The following is a 26,930-nucleotide window of genomic DNA, read 5'->3' on the forward strand; positions in this document are numbered from 1 at the left end:
CACTATATATCACATGTTTATCATGCATGCATGCATGTACAAGCATTTATATAATGAAACGTATGTTGTGGTAAATACAATGTATGACCAGTCATTTATGTCCGTCGCGCACTCATGCCATACCAGTTATGGTATGTATCCACTTAACAAAGCAGCCGGAAGCGCACCAAGTAAATGTCATCCAAGTCATGCCGCACATGACACGCGTGTTAGGATCTGTCATTTACGTTCGTCATGCAGTCGCGTCGCGCAACCCCAGTATTGGTGTATGTCAAGGTAGCGAAACGACCGCGAGCACACCATAAGCATGGCATGTAAGTCATGTCCTACACGACATGCTTGTTGTGATTTGTTCATGTTACAAACCTAGTCTTTGTACTTGCGGGCTTCGAACGCACTTGTGGCTTTGTTTATTGCTGTGTTTTGGTTTTCTTTCAGATAAAAGAATGGATTGTTGTGAACTTCGTGGCCTGATTTGAATTGGTGAGCCTAAAAAAGTTAAGTGGTGAAGTGGAACTGTTGAAAGTTTACTGAACTTCATCTTGCGACAAAGCGGATGCAGGCGACGCCCAGCCAAACGGAGCCGAAAGTACGAAGTTTAGACAAATCCGTGTACTACCCATCATTCCCGTGCTGGCTGAAGTGCCATGCATTGCAGCTCCCATAGACACTAGCGCCAGAGTTCCCTCTAGTAAGTATTGTAGGAAACTCTATGATGTAGGCTCCCTACTCAACTGACTCCAACTGCAATCTACAAAGCGCACGAGTGAGGAGGTGCCTGTACACCGACACGAATGGCGCTACTTTAGTTATTTTAGATGCGAAGGATTGCTCGGGGGTATGTCCCGCGGCGTCGGCCTTGGCGTCCGCACTCACACAACGCATGCGCAACTCTCCTCCTTCCCTCTTTCCAACAGCTGCTCGTTACTCTCTCCACTTCTCTCCCAGCACTTGCTTGCGCTTCTGCGTTCTCGCTTCAGCTCTCGAGGCACATGCGCTACTCTCCTCCTCTAGTCTCCTCTCCTTCGAGTGTGAATATAAAGTGGGTAGAGTGCTGCGCGCGTTGTCCAGCGCTTGTTTCGGTTGACTCCTCTGAAATGCTGGCTCGACCAGAAATTCTCACCTGCGCAACGCCGCGATGAGCGCCAGCACATGCGCGTCCCCTCCCCCTCTCTCTTCGCTGCCCCCCTCTCACGCGCCTGTAGACCGCGTTCCCCGCTCGCCCTGTGATAATTAACGGCCAGGCTAGAGGGAAGACAGGACGCGCGTAGTGTTTCTCTTCGCGTTCCACGACGCGAGGTCGGTAGCATGCCCAACGAACGCCAACGGAACGCGATCGTGCAAGTGCTCCGGCTTCGCATCGCGTCATGGTCCCCTTTAGCGGGAGATGGTGTAATTTGTTTCAGGGACTTTAGAGACGAGTGGAGGCCTGCGCAGTCTGGTGACATCGGAAGAAAGCAAACACGCGTCTGCATGCTAAACTCTGCTTGGCGGATGAGCGGGCGACGCACCGCGTGAGGCGTTTCTTTTAGATGCGAAGTATCTTAAGGCGGAGCTCAATCCGGTGGTGGTGGTGTGTGGCGTGACCACCCTTACTGCGCATGCGCATACCCTCTCCACACACCACCTCTCCACTTTCCCTCTGCCCTTCCCCTCTCCACTTCCCCTCTTCCCTCCCCTTCCCACTTATTCACCTTCTATACTTATTGAAAGTTGGGGACGAACCATCTGCGCCTCAGTGTCGATTATTAGCAAATGCTTACAATGCTAACACTTACATCGTAGAGTAGCAGCATAGAAACTGGCGTACTTACGAAGTATTGATTCTCACTGCTCGAAGCGAGCGGCAGACGTTGCTCTGTTTTTCCGTCGGTTCACGTTTGCCCAAACGTGCTCCGGAAATGTACGTTTTCTTTCTGCGCGCAATAGTTCTGAGTCGCAGTTATCGACGTTATTTTATGGTGCATGCTAATGAGAAAGAAGAAATACTCGCCTTGCATTATATCTAAGAACTTGCGTGATTTATGTCGAAGAATATGCGTGAGAATCGGCACACGCCTGACTACGAATGCAGATCGTCTGCTTTTCGAAGTTTCCCAGTTTCTTTCTTTCGTTGTGGCCTGAAAAGCATCTGATCTAAAATAGAAATAATAAAACATATTGCCACTAAGATGCTCTACACGCGCCTTATTTCCTTGCGGCAAACCACGCTGGCGAAAAACTTTTATGGCTGCATCCGGTAGCGTAGTGCAGTCGGCCAGTCGCAGATGTAGCAGACGACACCCGGGCGCCGTCGGAGACCGCGGGCGCGCGCGCTCTCCTACCGCGGGGGAAAACACGTAGTTCCTTGCGTCACCGCGAGGCGTGCTGCGCGCACGTTCGCCATAGAGTCACTGGAAAATTTCAGAGCACCGCAAAGGTAGGCTGCAAGCGGGCAACATTGGGCGGCGGCGGCCATTTCCCTTCCGGACCGTCTGGCGCGTTGGTAGCGTGTGTTGAGAAGTGACCGATCCTTTCGCCTCGATGCCGTGTTACGCTCGGCCTAACTGCAATATGTGTGTGTGTGTTTCTTCAAAAGGATATCAGAAGTGATTTCGAGTCATCGACTGCGTGGTAAGCGGTGTAGCTAATGAAACGTGCGGCGAATGTTGCCATGTGCTCGCGAACTCTCTTCGTGGCTTCACCGGTCTCTTTTCGTTTCATGGCCGGGTGTGTTCGTAAGGTCCGGAGCTGTATAGTTGCATTAGCGTAATGACCGTGCGAGATGAAATTTACTTCGACACTTGGTGAATGTAGCTTTGCAGTCGGTGTTCAGGTTCACTTCACAACGCATTCGAGAACATTATCGAACATCGATAACATTCAGCATTGCGTCCTTCGACTGATCGCTGACGCATACCTTACTTGCGCACCATGCTTGCTGTTCAGCTGGTGTTATCTGTAATAGAAGTGGTGTGTGTACGGTAAGTGGAAGTTGTCTTTTCGGAACGCCAGCAGCCGAACGCACGGGCGAATCGGCGTGCGGTAGGTAAGGTGCATCTTATTTTGCGAATACGTTGTCATTTCCTAACAGATACGTAGAAAATAGGCCATCAAAAATGATTGACGTCACTACTCAGTTGTTTCATTTCCTATTTTTTGTCTCCTTAATATTCCCAACGTTGCAGTGTATTTGCAAATATTTGCTGTGTTCCGACAAAGTTTTTTTTTTTGCGTTGCCAGCGCGTAAACAGCTGGGGTTCGCTTTCTGCATTGCTTTTAATTTCAACTTTTTTTTTTCGTAATGCACTTTTGTTAAAACTTCCTCGGCGCAGTGATTTATGTTATTTTGATCAGAAATAGCACATACCGGAGGTTTTTAACGCGCATACTACTGCAACACAGTATTTATATAGATCTAGGGCTCGCATGAAATCGATTCCCTCAATGTGTGAGAGGATAAGCCGATTTTGTTTTTTTTTTGCTGTGACCATTTCTCACCCACTAAACAGTATTGTAAGGGTACGCTCGGCGCAATCCAGCATTAGCAACATTTTTTTTTGAAAAAAAAAAATAAAATACGCTTAATAACACTGTCTTATACCAAGTTGATGAACAGACTTCCACGCTTCAATTTTGCGCAGTGGGAAATGATCATGTGACAATTGCCTTCAAGGTATACAGGAAACAGTTATTATTTTAATAAGTCTTCGATTTCGCTCTCGTGCGTGACACGCTTATAACTCGAAATGCATGCACAATCTGTTCAACAGATCGAGATATAAACAGCCGAACAAATAGAAAGGTTTGTAGTACGTAGTTTTCAATATCGCTGAACATAGCGAACCGAAAAGGTGAAGTATCCTGTTGCATGAGAGCTTTTCCAGCAAAGTTTGTGTAGTTCACTGCAGAAAGGAGTGTTCTTCGAGGGGGGCGAATTCATTCCGCGGCCAATTATGCAGCCACGTACAACAACGCTCTTTGACGTTAATGTTTCCCACACGGAATGCAAAAATATACGAAATTCCCGCAGTAGCTCTCCAGCAACGTTCGGTTACTGGTGAGCTACTCTCTGGCATCTGCATGACGCGTTTAAAAAAGCGACGAAGTACTTCTAGGGACCGTGGTACTGCTAAATGTCCGGCCGCGCTCTGCATTCAACGCGCCTGCACCCAAAGCGCTTGGAAGGGATATGGCGGCGAGAGTCACGTGATGCAAGTAAGCCAATCGCGTCGGCGGCGGCGCGCGGAAAACGGATGCGATACTCTGGAATTTTCTAGTGACTCTAGTTCGCCAACCTCCTCTCCCAGGGTGACGTTATCGCGGCGCACGCTCGCGCTAGAGTGACCTAGAATAGGGGGAGTGTCCAAAGCGCCGCGGGAATACATGGGAGGTGCGAGGGCCTTTTGCGGTGAACTTCCGCGCCGCGGCGCTGCCGTGCTGGACCCGTGGGCTTTCTCCGCAGCGAAAGCCGCGTAAAAGCGGCGAGCGTCTGCTACGCGCGTGATATTTTGGCCACTATTAGCTAAAATTGCGGAGATTTGGGCAATATTTAACACGGCGTCACTGCAACTTAATACTTCAGCGACTCATCACACAGAGAACGCGTTTGTTAGTTTGTGTGTTGTGAAACGGGGATTTTGTATATATCCTTTCAGCTGGTTTGTCACCGCATTGGTCCACACTTGCGTGGCTCTTTGAGCAACGCCTCCTGCGCGCACTTCATCGTGAGAAAAGGCGCTTAACTTACTTTCGTGTGGAATGACGAACGTAAACTTGCTGCAGGAGAGAATAAACTGGAGATAACCAGGAAAACGTAGCACATATATGCCCGTAGTAACTATAGCTCATGCATGCTAACGCGTTTGCACCCTTATCCTATCTTTGATTTCGTGCATTCGATTTGTTTTACAAGGCTGCCTCCGGCGCTCTGCTGTTTCAAGCCATTTCATGCGAAGCCGAATGTGTCAGTCGGCGTGGCCGCGGTACCAAAAGTAAAAAATTATTCGCGTAACTCGCGTCTCGTTCACTTGGTATACACGAAAATTGGCACGGAGGGGCACGAATGTACATATGCCCAACACGACCGATAGGTGATGGCATCACTAACCTGACATGCTTGCCGTTTGCATAACGACTAACAATAATAATATGGTGTGTGGCGCGCAAACCCGCTTTCTGTAGCCAGAAATAATTCTGACGATATACGTGTGGTCTGACGATTTGTTTCTGTCAGGTTATAAAAACGCTGTGGTAACCAATATCGATCTGAACATGTAAGGCTTACCCATAGATTTTGAAGAACTGACCGCGTATGTAAAATGTATGCGAAAAAATTACATCAAAAAAAAAAAACATGGTCCCTTATGCATTCGCCTGAGATGACCCGAAAACGAAAGCCATCTTTTTCGTCAGTCGATGCATTGATCCTCCCTTGCTTCTCTCCGAAAGCTTTCTGCACATAACGTGGTTTCGGACTGCCGACAGGATTGAAGGCGTTGCAAGCTTTCAGCACCTCACCTGCTTTTACATTGCCTCCGCGATCGTCCCCCGATCACGGAGGCAATGCAAAGCGGCGATGACTTGTGGTGGCGCCATCATATGACGTCATGTTGAATGACATCATAGTGACGTCACAAGTTATGTCGACGACATCGCGTGATGATTTTGTGCATCACTCGTGTTGGCTACGCGGGATGCCGACGGTCAATTTTCGTATTTGATGAGGCATCTAAGGCTTGAGCCTTAAAAAAAGACAAACCAAGAAAATGAAACGATAACAGTGCAACATCGTGTATGCCTCACTTCATGTTACGAGCGATCGCCCGAAAACAAACGTGATTCTCAGTTCAGAGCAGCTGATTTCACGCGTCTGCGAGACAAAAGAGGTTTGCTTTGACCAGACATGCTGTTTAAGTACTCCAGAGCTTCAGCACGAAATTGTCGTGGACGCTATATTGAGCTCATCAGAAAAAAAACGGGAAATGGCGGTCGGGTGTCCTGTTGACGCGCACGAAATTGCCACGAAAACAATTTTATGTAATGTAACTACTCGTCCGCATCTTTTGTAAAGTCTCTGAACCGGGCGAACGCTAACCTCCGAGTACCGTGAAAACATCTGAAGTTGAGAATGAGTTGTTTGAAACTGTTTTCATTTCGCATGGTGAAGGCTTGAAGCAATGCATGCATCTCGCACGAACGTTCCATACTAACGTTCAGCGATCCAATGCATATATATATGTTTCAAGAAATGTGTCCAACATTCTCAAAAAATCAGGAAAATGCGATACTTGCTCGGGGCTTTCAGAATTGCTTTTTCTGTAGCGGCAGGAATCTTAAGGTAGTTAAAGAGATCATTTTAGGACAGTAATTAAGAAAGGTACATTAATTAACTTTTTATTAGTTGAGTTAGGTGATTGTGTCAACTAGGAGAATTGAAGTTCTTCATGCGAGGAAGCCATCCGAGCTTTGAGATTTCGAAAAAGCGTCCTCTAGTAATTGTTGTGGCGTAATGAAATTCAACGAAATGCAACGCTTTCAACAGCGAAAGCCATCGAATTCGGTTGAATTTCATTACTTCCTAATTATTACTTGAGGCCGCTTTTTCGAAATCTCAATGTTGGGATGGGTTTCTGGCACGAAGAACTTCAATTCTCCAATTTGACAAAGTCACCTAACTCCACTAGTTAAAAACTTAATTTAACTTTCTTAATTACTGTCTCAAGTCATGTCTCTAACCATCTTAAGATGCCTAGCGCTACAGAAAAACCAATTCTGAAGGCAGCAATCAAATATCATATATTCCTGATTTTTTGCGAAGGTTGGACACATTTCTTGAAACACCCTGTATATATTATCGCATGTTGCATTTTTTCAAGCGAGGTACATAAGGGATCTCTGCATTTGAACAATTTTCTGAAGTGATTGAGATATTACACTTCTATTTGTCAATTTCTTACCATATTTTCGGTTCAGGCAGCTTGTACAGCAAGAATGGGGGCATTTGTAACTTTGTTTCATGACATCTGGATATTTGTAAAGCATTTTCTATATTAAGCCTTTTATGCAAAAGCTTGTGGAATAAGGTTAGTTTACCTGGCATTGCTTTTTTTTCAAATGTTTGCGCACGGTGATCCTTGTTGTACGCTACCTCAGAAGCAAAAATAAGCCAACAGCATTGCGGTCGTATGGCCGTCTCTACTCTTCTTTTTTCCTTTTTTTGTTTCCCTTGCGTCTTTCCGGTGTTCTCCGTCCATAATAAAGAGCTAGCGGAGGCTAATGAATTGTTGAATAAAGCGGCGTGCATATCGCTAGCACACCAGTGGCGACTAGGAGTAAAAAGCTCGTACTGTGAAGCGGTCACTGCGCGCAAGTATTTCAGCTGACTACGCGTGCAATTTACTTTTTTTATTACTCTTAATTCGTGCATGCGTGATGCTGTTGCCCGATTACTCGTGCGAATAAGGTTTTTTTTTCGTTATTTGCTTGTGCGTGTCCGTTTTGCGCGTTTTTACACACGCACCAATGTTCTCGAACTTTGTGACCGGAACTAGACCACGCTGATACCGCTTGACACATGATTTTTTGCATTCTGTTGTAGCCCGAGCCACTACCACAACGCTTAAAGATGGATAAGCTCCATTCCGCACCGCATTATAAAAGTTAAGTAGACTTCAAGTGCCCTGTGTGGAACCGCGGCGCAAAAAAACTACAGCGCGTAGCAGACGCCCCTGGCTTTCCGCGCGCTTCCCGAGCGCGGAAAGCCACGGGTCCGGCGCAGCAGCGGCGCGCCGCGGGAGTTCACGGCAAAAGGCCCACGCGGGAGCCGGCGCTTTGGACACTCCCCCTATTCTAGGTCACTCTACTCGCGCTGGCGCCGGCCCGGAGTTTCTTCTCCTGTCTTTCTTTCTCCGTGCTCAGCGCTCAACGCTGCTGCTGTGGTAGACGCGCCATCCCTCTCCTATACCGCGTGTCTGTCAGATTTTTTCCTTAGTACTCCTTCCTTCGTGGCTCGAGGCCATAGAGTTTCATACAATAACCTAGAGAGGAAACTGGCGTTGCGATCGTTCAACCACCATGGGAATTATGGGAAGTACAGGCTTTGGACTGGATTGCGTTAACTAGCTAACTGTCTACGGATCTTTTTCTACAGTTTCAGTTTCGTTCTTCGCGAGGCCTGGGTAGTGGGGTGAGTTGCAGAGCACTGAAGCAGTGCCTTTGTTCTTCAAAGAGGCTGAAAACCGCTAGATCTCTTGGTTTGCTGCGATGGTGCAGCTTGCAGGTTGTATATGACAGTTTTAGCAAAGCGTCGTGCACTCACCGCTGCGCATAGATGTAGCGTCCCATGTCAGTGCAGGAAATTGCATCGAGTTCACCTTTGTTTGATAAGCTCGTCTTGCCAAAACTCGTTCAAATTGGCTGCAAAACGACGGCGAAGCTAAGTAGACGCATTGTCACGCTCCTCTGACTTGACTTCGCAACAAAACGAGAGATGCGTTGGGGCAGACCGCTTGGACAGACGCACCTGGTATCGCAATCAGATGATACGCTAAGTGTTTCTCACTCAGCACAGTACTGTTATTTCCATAAATATATAATGCGTACTTTCGAAGGAAAAACAACCGTGTTTGTTTTAAGTGTTGTAAAAAATATTTATTTATATCGTGATGCCAAATCTGGAACACAACTGCAGAACAATGCATACCCTGGTGGTTAAATATGTCCAGGCTTCAGTTCCATCTCACGGTCTCGCAAACTTTTTGCAATAAGTTTACATACAAAAAAATAAAGCAAGTTTTAATTGGAAATAACTTCATAGCGCTTTGTTTTACACTCGGCAAACAAGCGTCGCAAATCTCAAGAACCTAATCTATCCGAAGCATATCCGAAGCCTGTACTTCCCATCATTCCCCTGGTGGTTGAAGCGCCGCTCAAGGAGCCCGCGTAGACACTAGCGCCAGATTCCCCTCTAGGTATACTTAAAGAAACTGTATGCTCGAGGCGGAGGCCATGCTCGAGGCAAAACCGCCACACCGCGCTAACCGCGCAGCGCTCGTGGGGCACATGTTGAAATCCTCCCATGCAGTAGCGTCTCAGTGACGCGTCCCGTTGATAGCGCACCTAGGGCCACAAGAGTAGGGAGCCTACACAAGAGGAGACGCACCATCTCAAAACACCGCGTCTTTTTGTGAGCGAGCGTGAGTACATACTAAGGAGGTTCATTGGCCTGCCTGCATCTGTCTGCCTGTCTGTCTGTGTGTGAGTATGTATGTATGTATGTATGTATGTATGTATGTATGTATGTATGTATGTATGTATGTATGTATGTATGTATGTATGTATGTATGTATGTATGTATGTATGTATGTATGTGTCTGTGTCTGTCTGCTGTCTGTCTGTCTGCGTCTGTCTGTCACAGATCTCGGAGGCGTGTTCGTTGGAGATAGATTGAGAAGGCGCAGGTAGGCACAGCAAACATAATTTAATTGCACACAAGAAAAACTATAAGAAAAACACTCAGAACAACTAACAATGAAAATCTTACAAACACTAGAGCAATATGCGAAAATAAACAAACACAATTCTCAGTACTTCTACACCTCCGACTCGCGTCGCTACTATAGAGTCTGTCTGGCAACTTAGGCCTCGCCAATGAAACACTCTTACTTGGTTCCGTTACACGCCGTAAGTCCGGCCTCCGTTGTGCTGGTTCCCCAGTCGATGTCGCCGACGATCCTCTGTCGTCCCGATGAACTGTCGTCCCGATGCATAACAGACCACGAAGCTGCCGTAAGCCTTTTCCCAGTCGCTGACGTGGCCAGGCGTCGCTGCCGCTTAGGCCTAAGTACGAGCTCGGCCACTGCTGTACTTGATGACGTGACGTCCCGGGGATTGTTGCTGGTTGGAGCTTGAAGGGGGACTGCTGCTGATGCGTCCGGAATTGCCGCAAGGTGCTGCAGCACCTCCGAGGAGCCTCGCCCGAGTATCGTCGAGGTCAACGGCCACGCCACGGAGTGCCAGCGTCACGGCCTCCGGTATCGAACGCTCGCTGCCTTCCCGTTGACAGAACGTAGCTGCCAATGCGACCTTCTTCTTCAGTAGCCACGCAAACAATGCCAGCTGATCGAACTGCTGCCTTCGTTTACGGCTCGTGTCACGCGCATCGCGCCGTGTGCTACCTTGCACGCGCTCGTGCCTGTTCCGCGTGCTTCTCCTCCTACTTCGTCGTCTTCGTCGTCCATACGTCCTCTCCTTACTCATGAGTCTTTCTGCCTGCATCCGTCCTGCGTGCCTGCCTGCCTGCCTGCGTTTGTCTGTCTGTGTCTATCTGTGTCTGCCTGCCTGCCTGCGTTTGTCTGTCTGTGTCTATCTGTGTCTGCTTGCCTGCCTGCGTCTGTCTGTCTGTCTGCCTGTCTGCTTGCGTCTTTCTGTCTGCCTGCGTCTGCCTGGTGCCTGCATCTGTCTGTCTGTCTGTCTGTCTGTGCCTGCCTGCCTGCGTCCTCTGTCTGTGTCCGCCTGCCTGCCCGCGTCTGTCTGTGTCTGCCTGCCTGCGTCTGTCTGTCTGTTTCTGCCTGCCTGCCTGTCTCTGTCTGTCTGTCTGTGTCTACCTGCCTGCCTGCGTCTCTCTGTCTGTCTCTGTGTCTGCCTGCCTGCCTGCTTCTGTCTGTGTCCGCCTCTCTGCCTGCGTCTGTCTGTCTGCCTGCCTGCCTGGCTGCCTGCGTCTGTCTGTCTGTGTCTGCCTGCCTGCCTACGTCTGTCTGTCTGCCTGCGTCTGTCTGTCTGCGTGTGCCTGCCTGCCTGCCTGCATCTGACTCTCTGTCTGTCTGTCTGTCTGTCTGTCTGTCTGTGTCTGTGTCTGCCTGCCTGCCTGAATGCCTGCATCTGTCTCTCTGTTTGTCTGTCTGTGTCTGCCTGCCTGCATCTGTCTGTCTGTCTGCCTGCCTGCCTGCCTGCCTGCCTGCGTCTATCTGTCTGCCTGCCTGCACCTGTCTGTCTGTGTCTGCCTGCCCGCCTGAATCTGTCTATCTGTCTGTCTGTCTGTCTGTCCGTCTGTCTGTGTCTGTGTGTCTTTCTGTCTGTCTGTCTGTCTTTCTGTCTGTCTGTGTCTGCCTGCCTGCCTTCATCTGTCTGTCTGTCTGTCTGTCTGTCTCTGTCTGCCTGCCTGCCTGCGTCTATCTGTCCTGCCTGCCTGCACCTGTCTGTCTGTCTGCGTCTGCCTACCTGCCTGCATCTGTCTGTCTGTCTGTCTGTCTGTCTGTCTGCCTGCCTGCCTGCGTCTGCCTTTCTGTCTGTCTGTCTGTCTGTCTGTCTGTCTGTGTCTGCCTGCGTCTGTCTATCTGTCTGTCTCTCGATCCATCACACGATTCAGCCACCCGGTCAAAGTTTAAGCACTTGCTCGACGCCCAGCCATGAACTGGTAGCTGCGTTCACACTTGTGAACATTGTCCATCATTGAAAAGCGAATATTACGCATATCTGAGGCGTAATGTCAATACGTCAGTAGGGGTGTGCGAATATTCCAGTTGCTAATTCGAATAGAATATTACCTGATCGAATAATTCAATTCGACTTTCGAATAGCTAGTATTCGAAGTTTCGAATAATTCGGCATGACCAATATGCTTCGACGTGACAAATGTCATTGGTGCAACTTGGTTAGGGTGGTGTGACTAAACTAACGCTAACGTCGTTACGGTAAACCTTTCGTTAAACCTTTCACCGATATCCTGGTTCAAAATCGAGCACATGTTTTTTAAAGGGGATTACGTCATTAGCACGCGTAAAAAAAGAGAGAAGACGAGAAAACCGTCAAGCGCTTCACAACTTCGCTTCCGGAACGAAAGGACGGACTTCTTGCGTATTTCGGTCACGTATGACGCAAGCGCCGTAAAACGTCCCGACTTTGGCCCGCGAAGCCTTCTGTGAGCGGCATCACATGTGAAAAATTTTTCACGCTGTGAAGTCTCCACTGCAGCACCGCACCACTCATTCAGAAACTCCCATCATTCCGGCTCGCAGTTCAACACTGCTGTGAACAGATGCCTGAAGAAATTTGGGCCCGGAGCATTCATGACGATGAAGGTATACACATTAGCGTTGTTCTTTCTTTCAATTTTCAATAAAACCTTTTGTATTCAATATTCGATTCGATGTACGATATTTTTTGTCCCTATTCGGCAATGTTTGATTCGAGATGAAATTTCACTGTTCGCACACGCCTATACGTAAGTATTAGGTAGTGTTTTCCTTTACTAGAAAATATATAGACACGTAATTCTAAAGACCCTAGTGTTATGCTGCGCTGAAAATGCGACGCTGTGCATGAAAAAGCGCTCTTCCGACGATATGGTGCTGCCACCTAACAGTGGCCCTGGGAACAGCATCACGGGTGGCCGCGGATGAGACCAGGACTCATGTAGTACGGCCGGCAGAAGGCTATCGTCTTTCGACGACATTTGCAGCAAAACACGCAGATACGCGGCCAGTTTCTTTTTTCTACTCGCAGTAGGGAGACGCAGCGGCGCGATTTTGCGACGGCGTTCTTCAAAGAAACGCGAGCGTCCCTCCGACCGCATGTCTATCGCGCCTGAAATCGCGCCATATGCGGGACGCTGCGACGCAATTTCGCGAAGGCGTTCGTCAAAAAAAACGCGTCCGTCCCTTCAACCACGCGTCAATCGCGCCTGAAATTGCGCCATGCGGTTTCACCTGAACACCCAAACTCCAGGTTGCTCCAAGCCGCGATGCGAACACTGCTTTCTGACTTGGTTCAGTTGAACATAGTTCTCATTGATTACAAGAAATGCGTATTAGGGAGCCTAATCGTCCCTGCAGGCATTTTGATAAAGTTGTTCTCTATATCGTGAGATCGGACAAGGAGCATACTGAGTTTCGCCACCAGCGATCGAAGGTTCTTTCGGGACCTCGACAAGCGACAGAGGTAATCGTTAATTTTACATCACCACAATACAAGCTTTATCACAAAAGGCCAATAAATTAAAAACACTAAAAGTTATATTATATGCCGTCATTCGTAATTGCCTCGTGACCTGCCTGCGATAAATGAGACCACATGGTCGACTATTATTCACTGCACCACTACGCTCAGGCTTTTAGAAAGTTCAACTCCTGGATGACCAAGAGTTGGGTCACGGCTCCCTGGCGTAACTGAATGAGAAGTAGGCATAGAAAATCTTACCTGACGGAAAACAAGTGGTTATTAAAAGCTACTCACGATTCTCTGCAGTAGATACCCACTGGAAAATTGTGGTGAGACTACGGAATAAGGACCCTCCCCATTTTCTTTGCACTTTAATAAAGGAATGTTTTCATCATCATTATACAGTCGCGTGGCCAAAAGTGCGTAGCTTCCCAGGATATTCACTATTGTACAATGCGCCCCATGTGTTTCTCATAGACGGTGTTCAAATGTCCCGGGAAGCAACGCGCTTCGCAGTGCGACGCCGCGATTTTCACCTATTCACCATTGAGTTACGGCAGGGCGCTGCTGCCGCCGCCGAGGGATGGCGACAAATCTTTGTTCAAACCAATAGACGAGCAATGACAAGTTGAGTGGCGCACCTGTGCCTCGAAGCCTGTCGGCCAGTGCGACGGTGGTCATGCACAGCGCCAGCTTGGCATTCCCGTAGATGGCTGTCGGATTGGTGAGCATGTTGACACCTCGCGCCATCTGCCCAACGTTTCCAACTTGGCCCAATCGGTGGTAGTCGGAGGCCACGTTGATGATTCTGCTCGGCGAACTCTTCTTCAGCAAGTCTGCGCAGAAACACCAGTCGTTGTCCTTTAGTGGCGACAGTCTTTGAAGACCACCCTGTCTAGCGCCGGTGCGAGTTGTCTGAAAACCATGGTAAAAATAAAAGGGATGCAATGGGTTAAGCTGATGGTGGTAATCACTGAGTTGACCATGTCAAAATTGGAGCAACATTACGCGCGTAGGAAGGCGTCCGTGAAGACTCGAAAGCCATCCTGTGTAGCCATTTACCTTACGCTTTATTTTTACAGCGCAGCTGGTAAGGCCGAGCTTGAACCTGCCTCATCTGTGTTCGTGCGCCTCGAGCTACGCTTGGGAGGAACGCGGCTTCTTTTAACAAGAAAGTGTATTATGCCGGGGTGCACCAAGACTGACGTCGGTAAAATGCACACGAACAGATGACAAAGAAAAGCCACAAGTTTCGTTGGTTACGATGACCTTGGGGTCGAGCCCACTACCTCTCGGTTCGTGACAATAGGTGCCGGGCGCTCTACGACGCACTTGCATGACGCTTTACAAACGCGCCTTATATATCTCTCACATCTTCTCACAGTCACCTTGATTGGTGTCGGTGGTGTCGCCGTCTGGGAGCAGTGAAATACTTCATCGTGGTAGCAACGAGCGCCAACAGGGAGCGCTTCGTTAGTTTCAGCGCAACTAAGGTTTTTGGTGGATTATTGGGGAACTACGGCCGGGGCAGTGATTCGGTTTGGTGACAACGCAATACGCACTTTGCCTTTCGCGTCGAGTTAGCGTGACAACTCGTCCCCAGAGTAGGGCAGATTCCACACGCGACAATGGTGTTTCTCCGCCGCCTACTGCTTCGAGCAAGATAGCACCAACTCAGAACACTGCTACAATAAGTGGCACAAAAAGGCAATGTCGTCGAAGAGCGAATGACGCACGGTGAGTGCTTTGGTGCAGGGAGGGACATACCAGCGGGAAGCGGGACGCCTACCCACGTTCACGGCTCAAGCTACGAACTCTGCCTTTCGCTTTCCTGAAGCGTGGTGTGGTATATGCATGAGCACAGGCGCGGGCTACGCTTATACTGGGGAGAGCACACCCTCTCTCGTCAATTGACGTCGCTTTGAATCAGTGCATAACGAGTACCAGTGTTCATTATGTGCTTGTTGATGCCATATGTGTGCGGGATTCACTATAAGCTGTATCCGGGTATGTTAACTACCTCAACTACCACAAGGGTTAAATCGTGGTCATGGACGCTAGTCGTCGGGATGGAGATGTTGCACGAGATGTCAATGTGGGTACATCCATGCCAACGGTGCTATAGCTGCCTAAACACTAGTAGACAATGCGCAAGCTCTCGCACATCAATGCAGTCAACTACTTCTGTGGAGACAGTTCACTTTCGTGTTGTACCGATTCCTATGACCGAGCGATAAACCGTGTTTATATGTTTTGATCATTCGAGCGCCGGAAAAACGAGCGAGAAGTTCACGTGGTCACGTGAGCGTGAAATGACTTGATGGTGAGGACGCGAACTCGTCGCGAACCCAGCTAGTCAAGCCTATCTGCCTGATCACAGCCAGGATTCGCTTGTCGAGAGCAGGGCTACGCAGAGGCGAGTGCCCCTTTGATGACTATGGTCGGGCAGTGTGGCTCGAGCTGACCTTATATTTGCGCTGCTTCAATTTTTATCACTAAAGTGTGTTATGCCGGGGCCCACCAAGACTTCACTTACGTATTTCTATCACGGGTATGACGTTGTAAAATGTACAGTAAAGATGACAAAGAAAAAACGAGAATAGGTTCCGTGGCGGGGAATCGAACCCACGCCCCCTCGGTCCGCAGCGCCGCGGTGCGAAATGACTCAGAACAAAGCCTACGTTCTTCGGCATACTAATGGCGAGCTATTTATATACACCATTTACCGGTGGTGGTACGCAGAGCTCGCAGGCACTTGTTTTCGTTATCACCAGCGAGATGGCGCGAATGGCGCTCAGGGCGCGCTTTAAATGTCGTCGCCCAGCTAATTGCGATGCGTGCGCGCCACCACCTGTATTTTGTCCTACAGGGCGTGGTCGCCCGTGCGCGCGCGCGCTTATCTCGGGATGGGGGTGGTTTGTTCGTCTTGTGCTTTCACCGCATGTTTACGTTGAAGTCACAGAGTACACGTAGATCACTTCGCTCGCTGCAGCGGCCGCGTTTGCTAAAGGAACGCGTTACACAAACAGAAAGAAGTAACAACTGTGACAGAGTGCGCACTCGTCCTGTGTGTGTGTGTTCTTTTCGTGCGTCTTTTGTGCTTGAGCAGCATGCTGCACGTTTCGAGCTGCTTAAGACCTGGTCAAACAGCGCTAAACACGGGATGGAGAAGAACGACAGACACATAAATATGTGTTTAGCGCTGTTTTCTCACGTATTAATCATGTACCAACCAGCCCAGTTAAGCACACTCGAGCTGCTTGCCGTTCTTCGCGTGAAATTCCAATTCATTGCTTCACCGTCGTGGCGAAAGAATGCACAATAAACGCTCAACTACCTCTGTGAAGACGCGTTTGATTTTCGTGTTATACCTATTCCTATGGCGGAAGGATCAGCCATGTTTTTTTCTCCATTTCTCAAACTCTCTATTATTATTATTATTATTATTATTATTATTATTATTATTATTATTATTATTATTATTATTATTATTATTATTATTATTATTACATCTATGGCCCCAAGGTAATCGCCTTCCTGTCTACTGATTCATCGGATTGATGGCTTCTCAACGCGGAGTCGAAGCATGGAAGCGCTCAAGCAGAAGCGCAAAGCCGAGAGATCGCACACGCCTTCTCAGCAAGATCGAAGCAACAGTCACACATCACACTGTTATGGAAGAGCAGCTCTGCATCCTCAATTAACGCCTCAACCAACTTTACACCGAATTAAGAGCAACTGACTCCACCATCATTCATGTGCTGTGAACCACGGAAGCGGAGGCAGAGCTAGACCAGGTTGTGGAATATAACCGTCGAGCCACAGCGACGTCCTCGAAACTGAAGTATAGGCTACATCAGTTTCAGGAGTCCCAGAGCCGTGCACTACCGCCAACATCAACCGAACCTCTGCAACGCACGCACCAGTCCGCCTTCCAGCATCCGAAAATCGACCTCATGAAGTTCCATGGCCAATCGTCCTTATGAACATCCTTTTGGGAACAGTTCAACCAACAGACACACAACGACGGTAGTCTCACCGACGTAGACAGGTTCATCTAAATACGTTCGCTCTTGACCGGCGACGCGGCATTGGTTATCGCGGGACTGCAAGCGGCTAAAATCTCCAGGGCTTCACAGTAGCCCTGGAGATTTTGAAACAACGATTTGCCAAGACCGACGTGATAATTCAGGCTCACATGCAGAGGCTCATCGACATACAACCCGTTCGATTCTCCAACGATCTTCGAAGACTTCCATGCCTCTACGGCATGGTGCAGTCCCAGACGCGCGCCCTCAAGACTCTCGCAGTATCGGAAGACAGTTACTCTGCATTGCTCTACCCCATCCTCCAGAAATCCCTTCCTCATCACATATTCATCAACATCAACAAGACCATCGCACGCCAAAGTTCGAAGCAAAGAGGACAAGCTGGAAAACAGCTCTCGGAGCAGTAGCACAAAAAATCACACACACGACGACATAGCAAGACGGAATACAGCGCTAAACTAACAACTCAGTGTTTGTTGCAGGTGAGCGCATATACATGTACATGACACCGCGCGAAAAGAAAAAGAAGGGGGCGAAGGAACACACAAGGCAATCAACCAAGCTGTGTGTGTGATTTTTTGCGCTACTGTTCCGAGTTATGCACTACCAACTAGCCCACCAGTCTGTCCTTGGAAAAAACAGGCCAACAAGTACAAAACACCCAGCAACTGCCGGCGAGCATTAGGTCTTTGCTGTTTTTTATTCAAACAGAAGTAGAGGCTCGAGAGCGAACAGTCCTGCACATTCCTGCAAGAAAGGATACGTCGAAGAGCCAAGTTGACGATATTCGCAGTAGCGCCACATCCTCTTCGCGCCATCAACGTTCAACCACGGAGCGTTTGACTTGATCCTCAAACACAGTTCCTCAAAAGAGCGCCTGCTCTTTATGTGAGTTGATCACACATTATACAAAGCAGTGCGATTCTCCAATTCCACTCTAGGAAAAGAAGATATGGCTACTAAGTGCCGGTCGCTGCTTTCGCTGACTCCAGTAAGTCAGCCTACGGTGCCGTTTGCTACATTCGCACAACAGGACATACGAATTGCAACGATTGCTTTGTCCCGGGTGGCGCCAACGAAGAGACTCGAAGCCTGTCTCGGCGCAAATCTATGTGCCGCCCCGAGGACATCACTTCAGTAGAGTTTTGGACTGACCGCACTGTACTGACACGGCCGCTACATAAAAAAAACATGTGCGGCCTGGTGCGTCGCGGCGCCGTCAATGGGCGAGCGCGGGTCGGCTGAGTTGACAATTGCGGCCGCTGTTTTGGGTGAGGGCGCCACTACTCCAGTACACAAAGCAGACGCCAGTTCGTGTTACAATGCGGTCGCCTCCGGACTTATGCGTGTCCATATGCTTTTTCGTGGGCTTTCTTGTGTTTTTCTTGTGCGTGACCGTGTGTGTGGGCAGCTTGCCTCATGTTTCATGCGCCTGAGTACAGTATCTTGGTGCGCGCCTGTGGCAGACGGTTTTTTTCTAGCGGTGTGATGTCGGAAAGCTGTTGTGTGCCGCATGCGGAACTCGAACGCGTGAAAAGACGCTACTGTGAAGTACCACGTATTCCCCTACAATGTCGGGAAGCGTAATATTCGTAACAGAGCACTTCTTTTTGTTACAAACGAGCGCTAAAACGGGCGCGCGCCGCCGCATCCTGACGACAGCATCAAGTCACTGCCCCGACTGTTCCCCCCAACAGGCACGCGCAACGAAAAAATAAAGCAAGTATCAAAAGGCGCCCAGGGCATGCCCTTACCCTCTCCACCGAAGATGCCGTCGCGACAGCCTAACGCCCGCGAAGATCGGGAGAATTCAAGAAATCAAAGTGGGACCGACCGTTTCCGCAGACGAACCGGCTAAACGAATCCCTTTCCCCTAGCTGTCACTGCTCTACGTGCTAGGCGCCGAACAATCACTTGGAATGTTCGCGAAACCGAGAAGGATCCGAACGAGAGACCACGGAGGGTAAGACAGGATGGTGAAGTCGGCGAAGGGTTATGTTGTTCGAGTGAGCCGTGTAGTGCCGTCAGTCGATCTTGAAGAATCGAATGATGACGCCGTGGGAGCACTGTTTTGAAGAGTGTCGCCGAATGACGGTGATGAGAGCTGGAGTTCCTTTGAGTGTTTCCAGGAAGAGAAATATTTGAGAAAGGTTCGAAAAATTGTGGGCGGCACGCGTTTGGTGAATATTCAAGGCCTTTAAGTGTTCTTGGATAGTTTCAAATGGATGAGAGTGCATTTGTAGCACGGTAAGTTTGTTTCTGTTGTTTTAAACACCATCTAAGTGACGTTGTGAGTTGTAATTGATAGCTGCCGAGTGTGCAAGTTTGTGTGATGCTATACTGCCTTAACTGAGAATACATTTTGTTTGTGTTGTCAACTCTTGGCTCTAACTCGGTCTTCGGTCCACAACTGGCGTTCGTTGGCGCACTAAAACGACCTACATTTAAATTGTGCGTGAGTAACGTGGTGCGTTTCGGTGGGCCGATACGTCAGCCCTTGGAGTCTGCACGGTGACTGCCTGCCCATTAACGGGATCAGTGATTCAGTGACACTTTTCATTTCAGGTGACTCAAACGGGCAGCATTCATGGAGAGTATTGAGGCTCACTCTACAAAACATTGGTACTCCTCAGGCAAACTGTTCACACATTGGGGTAATCGGCACTTCTAATAACGACTTCAATATTCAACCTGTAATGTGCAACTATAAACGCGTTATGTACGGCCTGATTGGAGTAAGTGTCGGGCGTACAAATGCGACTGTCGAAGCGCTTCTCCGCCAGCTGTACCGGAGCGGTGGCGCCAGAGCGGGCGCAAGGAGAACTGGGCCCCAGACGCCGTTTCGGCGCCACGTAGCAGGCCGCACCTGCTTTTTTATGTAGCGGCTGTGGTAGTGGATTACCGGGGATCATAACAAGTGGAAAGATTTCATTCAACATAGGGTAGTAAAACGGACATAACAACCTGGCCCAGGAAAGCAAAACCTTGCTGATTTTTTGACGAGAGGAGTATCCGTCCATGACTTAATAGCCAACTCAGCCTGGCGTACGGGACCCATCTGGCATACTTGTAAAGAGAATGAATGACCACCACACCGCATTCTGAACTTCACCGATCCTCAAGTCAGCGTCACGAAGAAACGTACTCATCGAGCAACACCTTTGGAAATCGTCCTTTCAAACGAAACGCCAATTCTGGATATTCATAAATACAGGTCCTTCTGGAGACTACACCGTCCTACAGCTTGGGTACTACGGCTCGCGTCGAAGCTGAAGGGGAACGTTTGTCACAGGGGGCCTTGTCCGCTGAAAAAATACGAGGCAGCGAATTATATTGGACAAAAAATTTCAAAGTTCAGCCTTTTCTCATGAAATTGACCGTATTTCTAAAGGAGCTCACCATGGGAGTGATTATATACTCCGGTATATTGACCTCCTTCCTTGACAGGGGAGTTCTTCGCGTCGCAGGACGTCGCAGGCTTCGCAGGACGTGACAACGCTTCATTGCTAGACCTTTGTCCGAAGTAATGATGATTAGTGGGTTTTTGTGGCGCAAGGGCCATGGGTGGCCAAAGACCGCCATGTCTGATGATGTGGTGTTTGCGTTGACTAGTGAGTTTCGGTGGTAAATGTAATACGGCTGTATAGAGGCCTAAAATCACGCGCTGTATGGCAGCGTAAAAAATGTGTATATAGCATAAAATTATGACACTGATCAGTGATGTGATCTATGGGTGTGCGATCAATGGCCAGTGAGTATGATTTCTACAAGTGAGATAATTTAACTAACACGAATGCCTCCTTAGGGCCTTTGCGCCCAAAGGCCGGGAGGTAGGTGCTTTTTGTTGGTAGTACTACCGCAGCCGCAACCTCAGTTATGAGGCCGCGCTACGGGTTACCCGGGAAAATAACTTGGAAATTGCTGGTATATTTTATGAATTGAAGAAGCGACTGGTATTTAAAAAGTGGTTCCCTGCCTAAAAACACAGCGGGATGAAGTGGCAACTGTTGCCGGTATATTAACGGAAAGTGCTTGTTTCTTTGAGCGTGTAGTTCCGTGCATTGCACTAGTATGTGAAGGACGGTGAGAGGTTCCCCACATCTATCACACAAAGGTGGATCGCCACCGGACAGAAGGTATGAGTGTGTGCTGTGTGTGTGTCCTATTCTAAGTCTGCAGAGTGTTATTTCTGTACGACGTGTTTTAGATGTCGGCGGCCAATTACCAAGATGCGGTTTTATAAGGTGTAGTTTATTTTGTTTTTCCTTATCCCATAAGTGCTGCCAATGGGCTCTGAGCATCCGTTTAAGGAAAGGCTTCAGATCTAGCGCAGGGACAGCGATGGGTGTTTCGGCGGCGTTTTCGTGGGCGGATGCAGCTAGCTGGTCCGCCAACACGTTCCCTTCGATCTCGCGGTGCCCTGGCACCCAGCATACAACAACATGCTGCTTGAGTGTGTATATCCTGCATAACAATATGTACAGTGAAGTAAGGATAGGGTTTCTATGTTTTTTTAAAGTTTTCAAGGCTTTTACCACACTCAGGGAATCCGTATATATAACTGTCTTTTGTAATTTTGATTCCTTAATATGTTTAACGGCCGCAAGTATCGCATAAGCTTCTGCAGTGAAGATGCTTGTATTGGGATGCAGAATGCCGGCATCCGAAAACGATGGTCCGACCGCTGCGTAGGACACACCAGTGTGAGACTTTGATGCATCTGTGAAGTATTCAGGGTAAGAGTACTTGTGCTGTAATTCGAGGAAGTGTATGCGGATGTGTGCAGTAGGTGCGTGCTTCGTAACTTCCACGAAAGATACGTCGCAGTCTATAAGCTGCCACTGCCATGGCGGGAGACGTACAGAGGGAGCCACCAAACGGTGTTCAATAAGGGGCACACCGGTTTCCTCAGCTAGGCCCCTCACACGAAGTGAGTAGGGCTGTCCCATCGAGGGGCGCTTGTCAAACAGCGCAGCACTGGACAAATCATTGATAGTAGAGTGTAAGAGGTGTTCGTTGTTTGCGTTAACCTTGACAAAATACACAAAAGATGAATATGTTCTCTGCAAATGGAGTGGCCACTAGTTCGATTCCACATAGAGGCTTTCTACAGGGCTTGTCCTGAAAGCACCAGTAGATAGCCGAATACCTAGGTGATGGATGGGGTCCAGCATTTTCAAGGCGCTTGATGAGGCAGACTGATAGATTGCGGCTCCATAGTCTAGACGTGAGCGGATGAGGCTTTTGTAGACGTTCAATAAGCATTTCTTGCCACTACCCCATGCAGTGTGTGACAACACTTTCAAAACATTCATTGTTTTCATACACTTATTTTTTAGGTACTTTATATGTGGCACAAAGGTTAGCTTCGCGTCCAGAATGACTCCCAAGAATTTTTGTTCCATTTTTACAGGTAGGCGTTGGCCCTGCAGGTTAATGTCGGGATCAGGATACATACCTCTTTTTCTCGAAAATACGACGCAAGTGCTCTTTTGTGCATTTAGACTAAAGCCGTTCTCGCCTGCCCACTTGGCCACCTTGTTCAGACCAAGCTGAACCTGCCGCTCACAGATAGCGAGATTACACGATTTAAATCCTATTTGTACATCATCGACGTATGTACAATAAAACATACTGTATGGGATGCACAGACGTAGGGAGTTCATTTTAACAATAAAAAGCGTGCAGCTGAGCACCCTCCCAGAGGCACTCCAGTTTCCTGCACGAATGGTCGCGATAAAACATTTCCCACTCGACCACGGAAAGTACGGTTCGACAAATAGCTTTCTGTTACATTTAGCATTCTGCCGCGTATGCCTAGATGTGAGAGGTCTCTTAAAATTCAAAAGCGCCACGTAGTATCGTATGCCTTCTCCATGTCAAGGAATACAGATAGAAAGAATTGCTTGTGGACGAAAGCTTCTCGAATTTGTGCCTCAATACGTATGAGATGGTCAGTCGTGGATCGACCCTCTCTAAACCCGCACTGATATGGGTCAAGCAGTTTATTCGATTCTAGGAAATGTAACAGGCGCCGGTTTATCATTTTTTCAAGTACTTTGCAAATACAGCTCGTAAGTGCTATTGGCCGGTAGCTCAAAACAGAAGATGGATCCTTCCCCTGTTTCAGAATCGGGATCACAATGGCTTCTTTCCATGCAGAGGGGATTTCACCGGAAAACCACACGGCGTTGTAGAGGCAAAGCAGAGTTTTTTGTGTTTCTTGGGGTAAATATTTTATCATTTCATATATTACACGGCCGGGACCTGGAGAAGATTTGTTGCAGCAACTCACTGCCGCCTGCAGCTCTGCTAGGCAGAAAGGTTGGTTGTATCCTTCAGTGTTCGCACTTTTACATTCCAATTTCTGTCGTTCTATTTGTGTGTTGTGCGTTTTAAAGGTTTCAGAATAGTGTCACGAACTAGATACATGTTCGAAGTGTGCACCCAGGAAATTAGCCTGGTCTTCCAAGGAGTCACCGTGCGTGTTCACCAAAGGAAGAACAGATGTTTGTCGGCCCTCGATCCTACCAATTCTGTTCCATACCTTTGCCTCATCCGTGTAGGAGTTGATGCTTGAGAGAAATCTCTGCCAACTCTCTCTTCTAGACTGCCGCCGGGTTCTCCGGCCTTGGGATTTCACCTGTTTAAAATTCATTAGATTTTCTGCAGTCGGCGCATCGCGCAGCAGCCCCCAGGCTTTGTTTTGTCTCTTACGAGCCTTACGGCAGTCTTCATTCCACCAAGGGACTTGGCGTTTGGCTATCACATTTTTTACTTCAGATATGCTTTGTGTGGCGGCGTCGATTATGAAAGCAGTAAAATACTGGACAGCTGCATCGATTTCTAAGGAAGAAATGTCTGCCCACGAGATGCTAGCAAGAGACTGGAGCTTGCTCCAGTCGGCTTAATCGAGCTTCCACCGTGGGGCCTGTTGTGGAGGGCTGTTTTCTTTCGGCGTTCTCAGTAGTATTGGGAAGTGGTCGCTCCCGTAGGGGTTTTTAACCACTTCCCAGTTAAAATCAAGTAGAAGGGTGGGGGAGATCATGCTAAGGTCAATGGATGAATATGTTTTGTTCGCGAGGCTAAAAAAACGTGGGCTCTTTTTTATTTAGTAGGCATGTACCTGTGGAAAGGAGGAAATTTTCAATCATACGACCTCGACCGTCATTGCGAGAGTCGCCCCACAAGCTGCTGTGGGCATTAAGGTCACCTAGAACAAGGTAGGGCTCTGGCAATTCATTGATTAGGGACTGAAATTCCTGCTTGTGTAATTGGTAATGCGGGGGTATGTAAAGCGAACAAATTGTGATGAGTTTATTTAGAAGCACAGCTCGAACGGCCACCGCTTCCAGGGGCGTTCGCAGCTGTAGTCCTTGACACGGTATAGTTTTGTCTACTATAATCGCAACGCCACCAGATGACGCAAGAGCGTCCTCGCGGTCTTTACGAAAGACGACATACTGTCGGAGAAAGTTTCTGTGGCTTGACTTTAAATGTGTTTCCTGTACGCAGAATAACCTTGGTTGGAATTCAGAAAGTAGCTCTTGGATATCATCCAGATTGCGAATTAGACCTCTCGCATTCCATTGGATTATTTGTGTATCCATTTTGATTTGTAAAGTAGTGTAGTGTAGGTTCTCTGCGTACAAGTATACTTTCCAGGTCTATGTAACTTTATCAGGCGCAATCACTCGAGCCGCTTTTTCTTTTTTCAAGCGCTCAAGCGAACCGCTTCGGTTCTTCGACATCGTCGACGCCGAAGGAGCTTTGCTGGTGTCCATCGCCTCGAGTGAGGCAGTGAACGCCCGCCTTTGCAGGCTCGTCGACCTTACTAGAGACCTCGCCGCATGCGGAGAGGCCCGTTGCCCCAACAGCCCAGAGGTTGAGGGGCTCTGCTTTGATGTAGGCGGAGTAGTCTTACCTGCTACCGCCAAAGGGGCAGGTGGCACCGCCACTGGCTCGCTACGCGCCAGCCGAGAGGAGGTTGCCTGGGGCTGCTGCGGTGCTGCCCCTTTACGCACCGCATCAGCATACTTTGTTCCTTGAAGGAACGAGAGGCGTTTCCGCGCTTCCCCGAACGAAATGTTTTCTTTGATTTTTAGTGCGATTACGTCCTTCTCCTTTTTCCAAGATGGGCACGAGCGCGAGTACGCGGCGTGCTCGCCATCACAGTTCACGCAGTGAAGTGCATTTTCGCATGTTTCTGAGTTGTGCTCAGTGGATCCACATTTGGGACATGTGGGCTGACCTCGACACGTCTGAGAACCGTGACCATACCTTTGGCACTGGAAGCATCGTCGGGGATTCGGAATGTATGGGCGGACACGGAGCTTTGTGTAACCTGTTACAAGTGTCTCTGGAAGAACGCTGGAGCCAAAAGTAATGATTATGTGCTTTGTTGGAATATCCTTGCCATCTCGCTTAATCTTAATTCTTTGGACGTTGACTACATTCTCATGTTTCCAACCCTCAAGAAGTTCAGCATCGGTCAGGCCAACCAAATCATCCTCTGACACAACACCTCGGACAGTGTTCATTGAACGATGCGCAGATACAGTTATGGGGACATCACCAAAATTCTTCAGACTGGACAGTTTTGCATATTGTTCGTCTCGAACTTCAGTGAGGAGGTCTCCACTTGCCATTTTTGTGGCTTTGTAGCCTGGTTCAAGTGCATCTACTAAGCATTTTGAGACTAGGAATGGGGACAGTTTTCTAACTGTCTTTTCAGGTTTGTCACTGTGGATAACATTGTAGCGTGGATAGTTCTCTTTCTTTGGTTGAAAAAGTTCGGTGTTTGCTTCGGTGCGCACCCTTTTCAGGGAGCGATCAGTGGGTAATGGGGGGAAGTGTTTAGCCATAAAAAATGGATTGTGTTCGGCAGCGGTGGCAGCCACCCACCACCGAGCCCAACAAGGGGACGCTGCAAGACATAAAGAAAGCACTTGCACACGCCAGCTGTGCACCGCCGCTATAACCAGATGTGACGCATCCCAAGGTGGGGTGGAGCACACGAGGTTAACCCTTGCCGCCAGGAAAATTCGAAGTAAAATAGAAGAGAGGAGAAGACAGGAAAGATGAAAAGTAGGTGAAAAGACGAAGATGTGAGGAGATAGAGACAGGAAAAGGCGACTGCCGATTTCCCCTGGGTGGGTCAGCCCAGGGGTGCCGTATACGTGAAGCCGGGGCCAAAGGGGTGTGTTGCCTCTGCCGGGGGGCCTTAGAGGTCCAAACACCCGGCGTCGGCTCAACCCCCAGGATCCCCTTTTCCCCGGACACGGCACAGCCACGCACGGCTAGGCGTGGGAGGGGTCGAAGCCCCCCATTAGCTCGGGTCCGTGGTGTCGCTACACACCAAACGCCTGCTTCCACAGACGCCCCTGTGGGGCTTTGTCCGAAGTAGCTGCGCCGTCACCACCTGAAAGAGTGACCGCTTCAGCACCTTTTCAAGTAACAGGCCTAGATTTCACGGGTCCCCTATACATTAAACGTTACGCCAAAAGGTATATTTGCCTATTCACGTTCGCCATGATCAGATTTGTTCCTCTCGAATTAGTGAAGATATGACTGCTACAACCTTTGTCAACGCTTTCTGACGCTTCTTCTCGCGGCGAGGACTTCCTTCGGTTATATATTTAGAAAACGCCTTAGCGCTCAAGAAGAGCAAGATAGAGCTCTCAAAACTGTGGCAATCATTGAGAAACGAAGAAGTTTGTAGCTACATCGCTAACCATCCCATAAAATGGAAATTTATTGCCGATCGTGCACCATGGTGGGGCGGCTTTTACGAGAGACTTGTCAGGTCTGTCAAGCTGACGCTGGAGAAGTTCATCGAAAAAGCGTGTCCTATGGAGAAACAGCTACAAACTACCGTAACTGAAGTAGAAGCTTTCATCAACTCCCGACCAATCACATACGTTTGTAAGGACTGTCGAGATCTGGAACCACTCTCTCCGGCTC

General features: G+C 48.7%; 1 protein-coding gene across 1 annotated transcript in view; it reads right to left on the minus strand.

Moving 5' to 3' along the window:
* LOC119388312 (retinol dehydrogenase 14) overlaps positions 1 to 26,930 on the minus strand; it is a 163,146-nt gene that overhangs the window by 64,614 nt on the left and 71,602 nt on the right. Inside the window, exon 5 of the mRNA XM_037656010.2 lies at positions 13,560 to 13,754. Coding sequence (XP_037511938.1) covers positions 13,560 to 13,754 — 195 coding nt within the window. The remainder of the gene's footprint in view (positions 1 to 13,559; positions 13,755 to 26,930) is intronic.

Source organism: Rhipicephalus sanguineus, chromosome 3 (genome assembly GCF_013339695.2).
Source record: "Rhipicephalus sanguineus isolate Rsan-2018 chromosome 3, BIME_Rsan_1.4, whole genome shotgun sequence".
Lineage (NCBI taxonomy): Eukaryota > Metazoa > Arthropoda > Arachnida > Ixodida > Ixodidae > Rhipicephalus > Rhipicephalus sanguineus.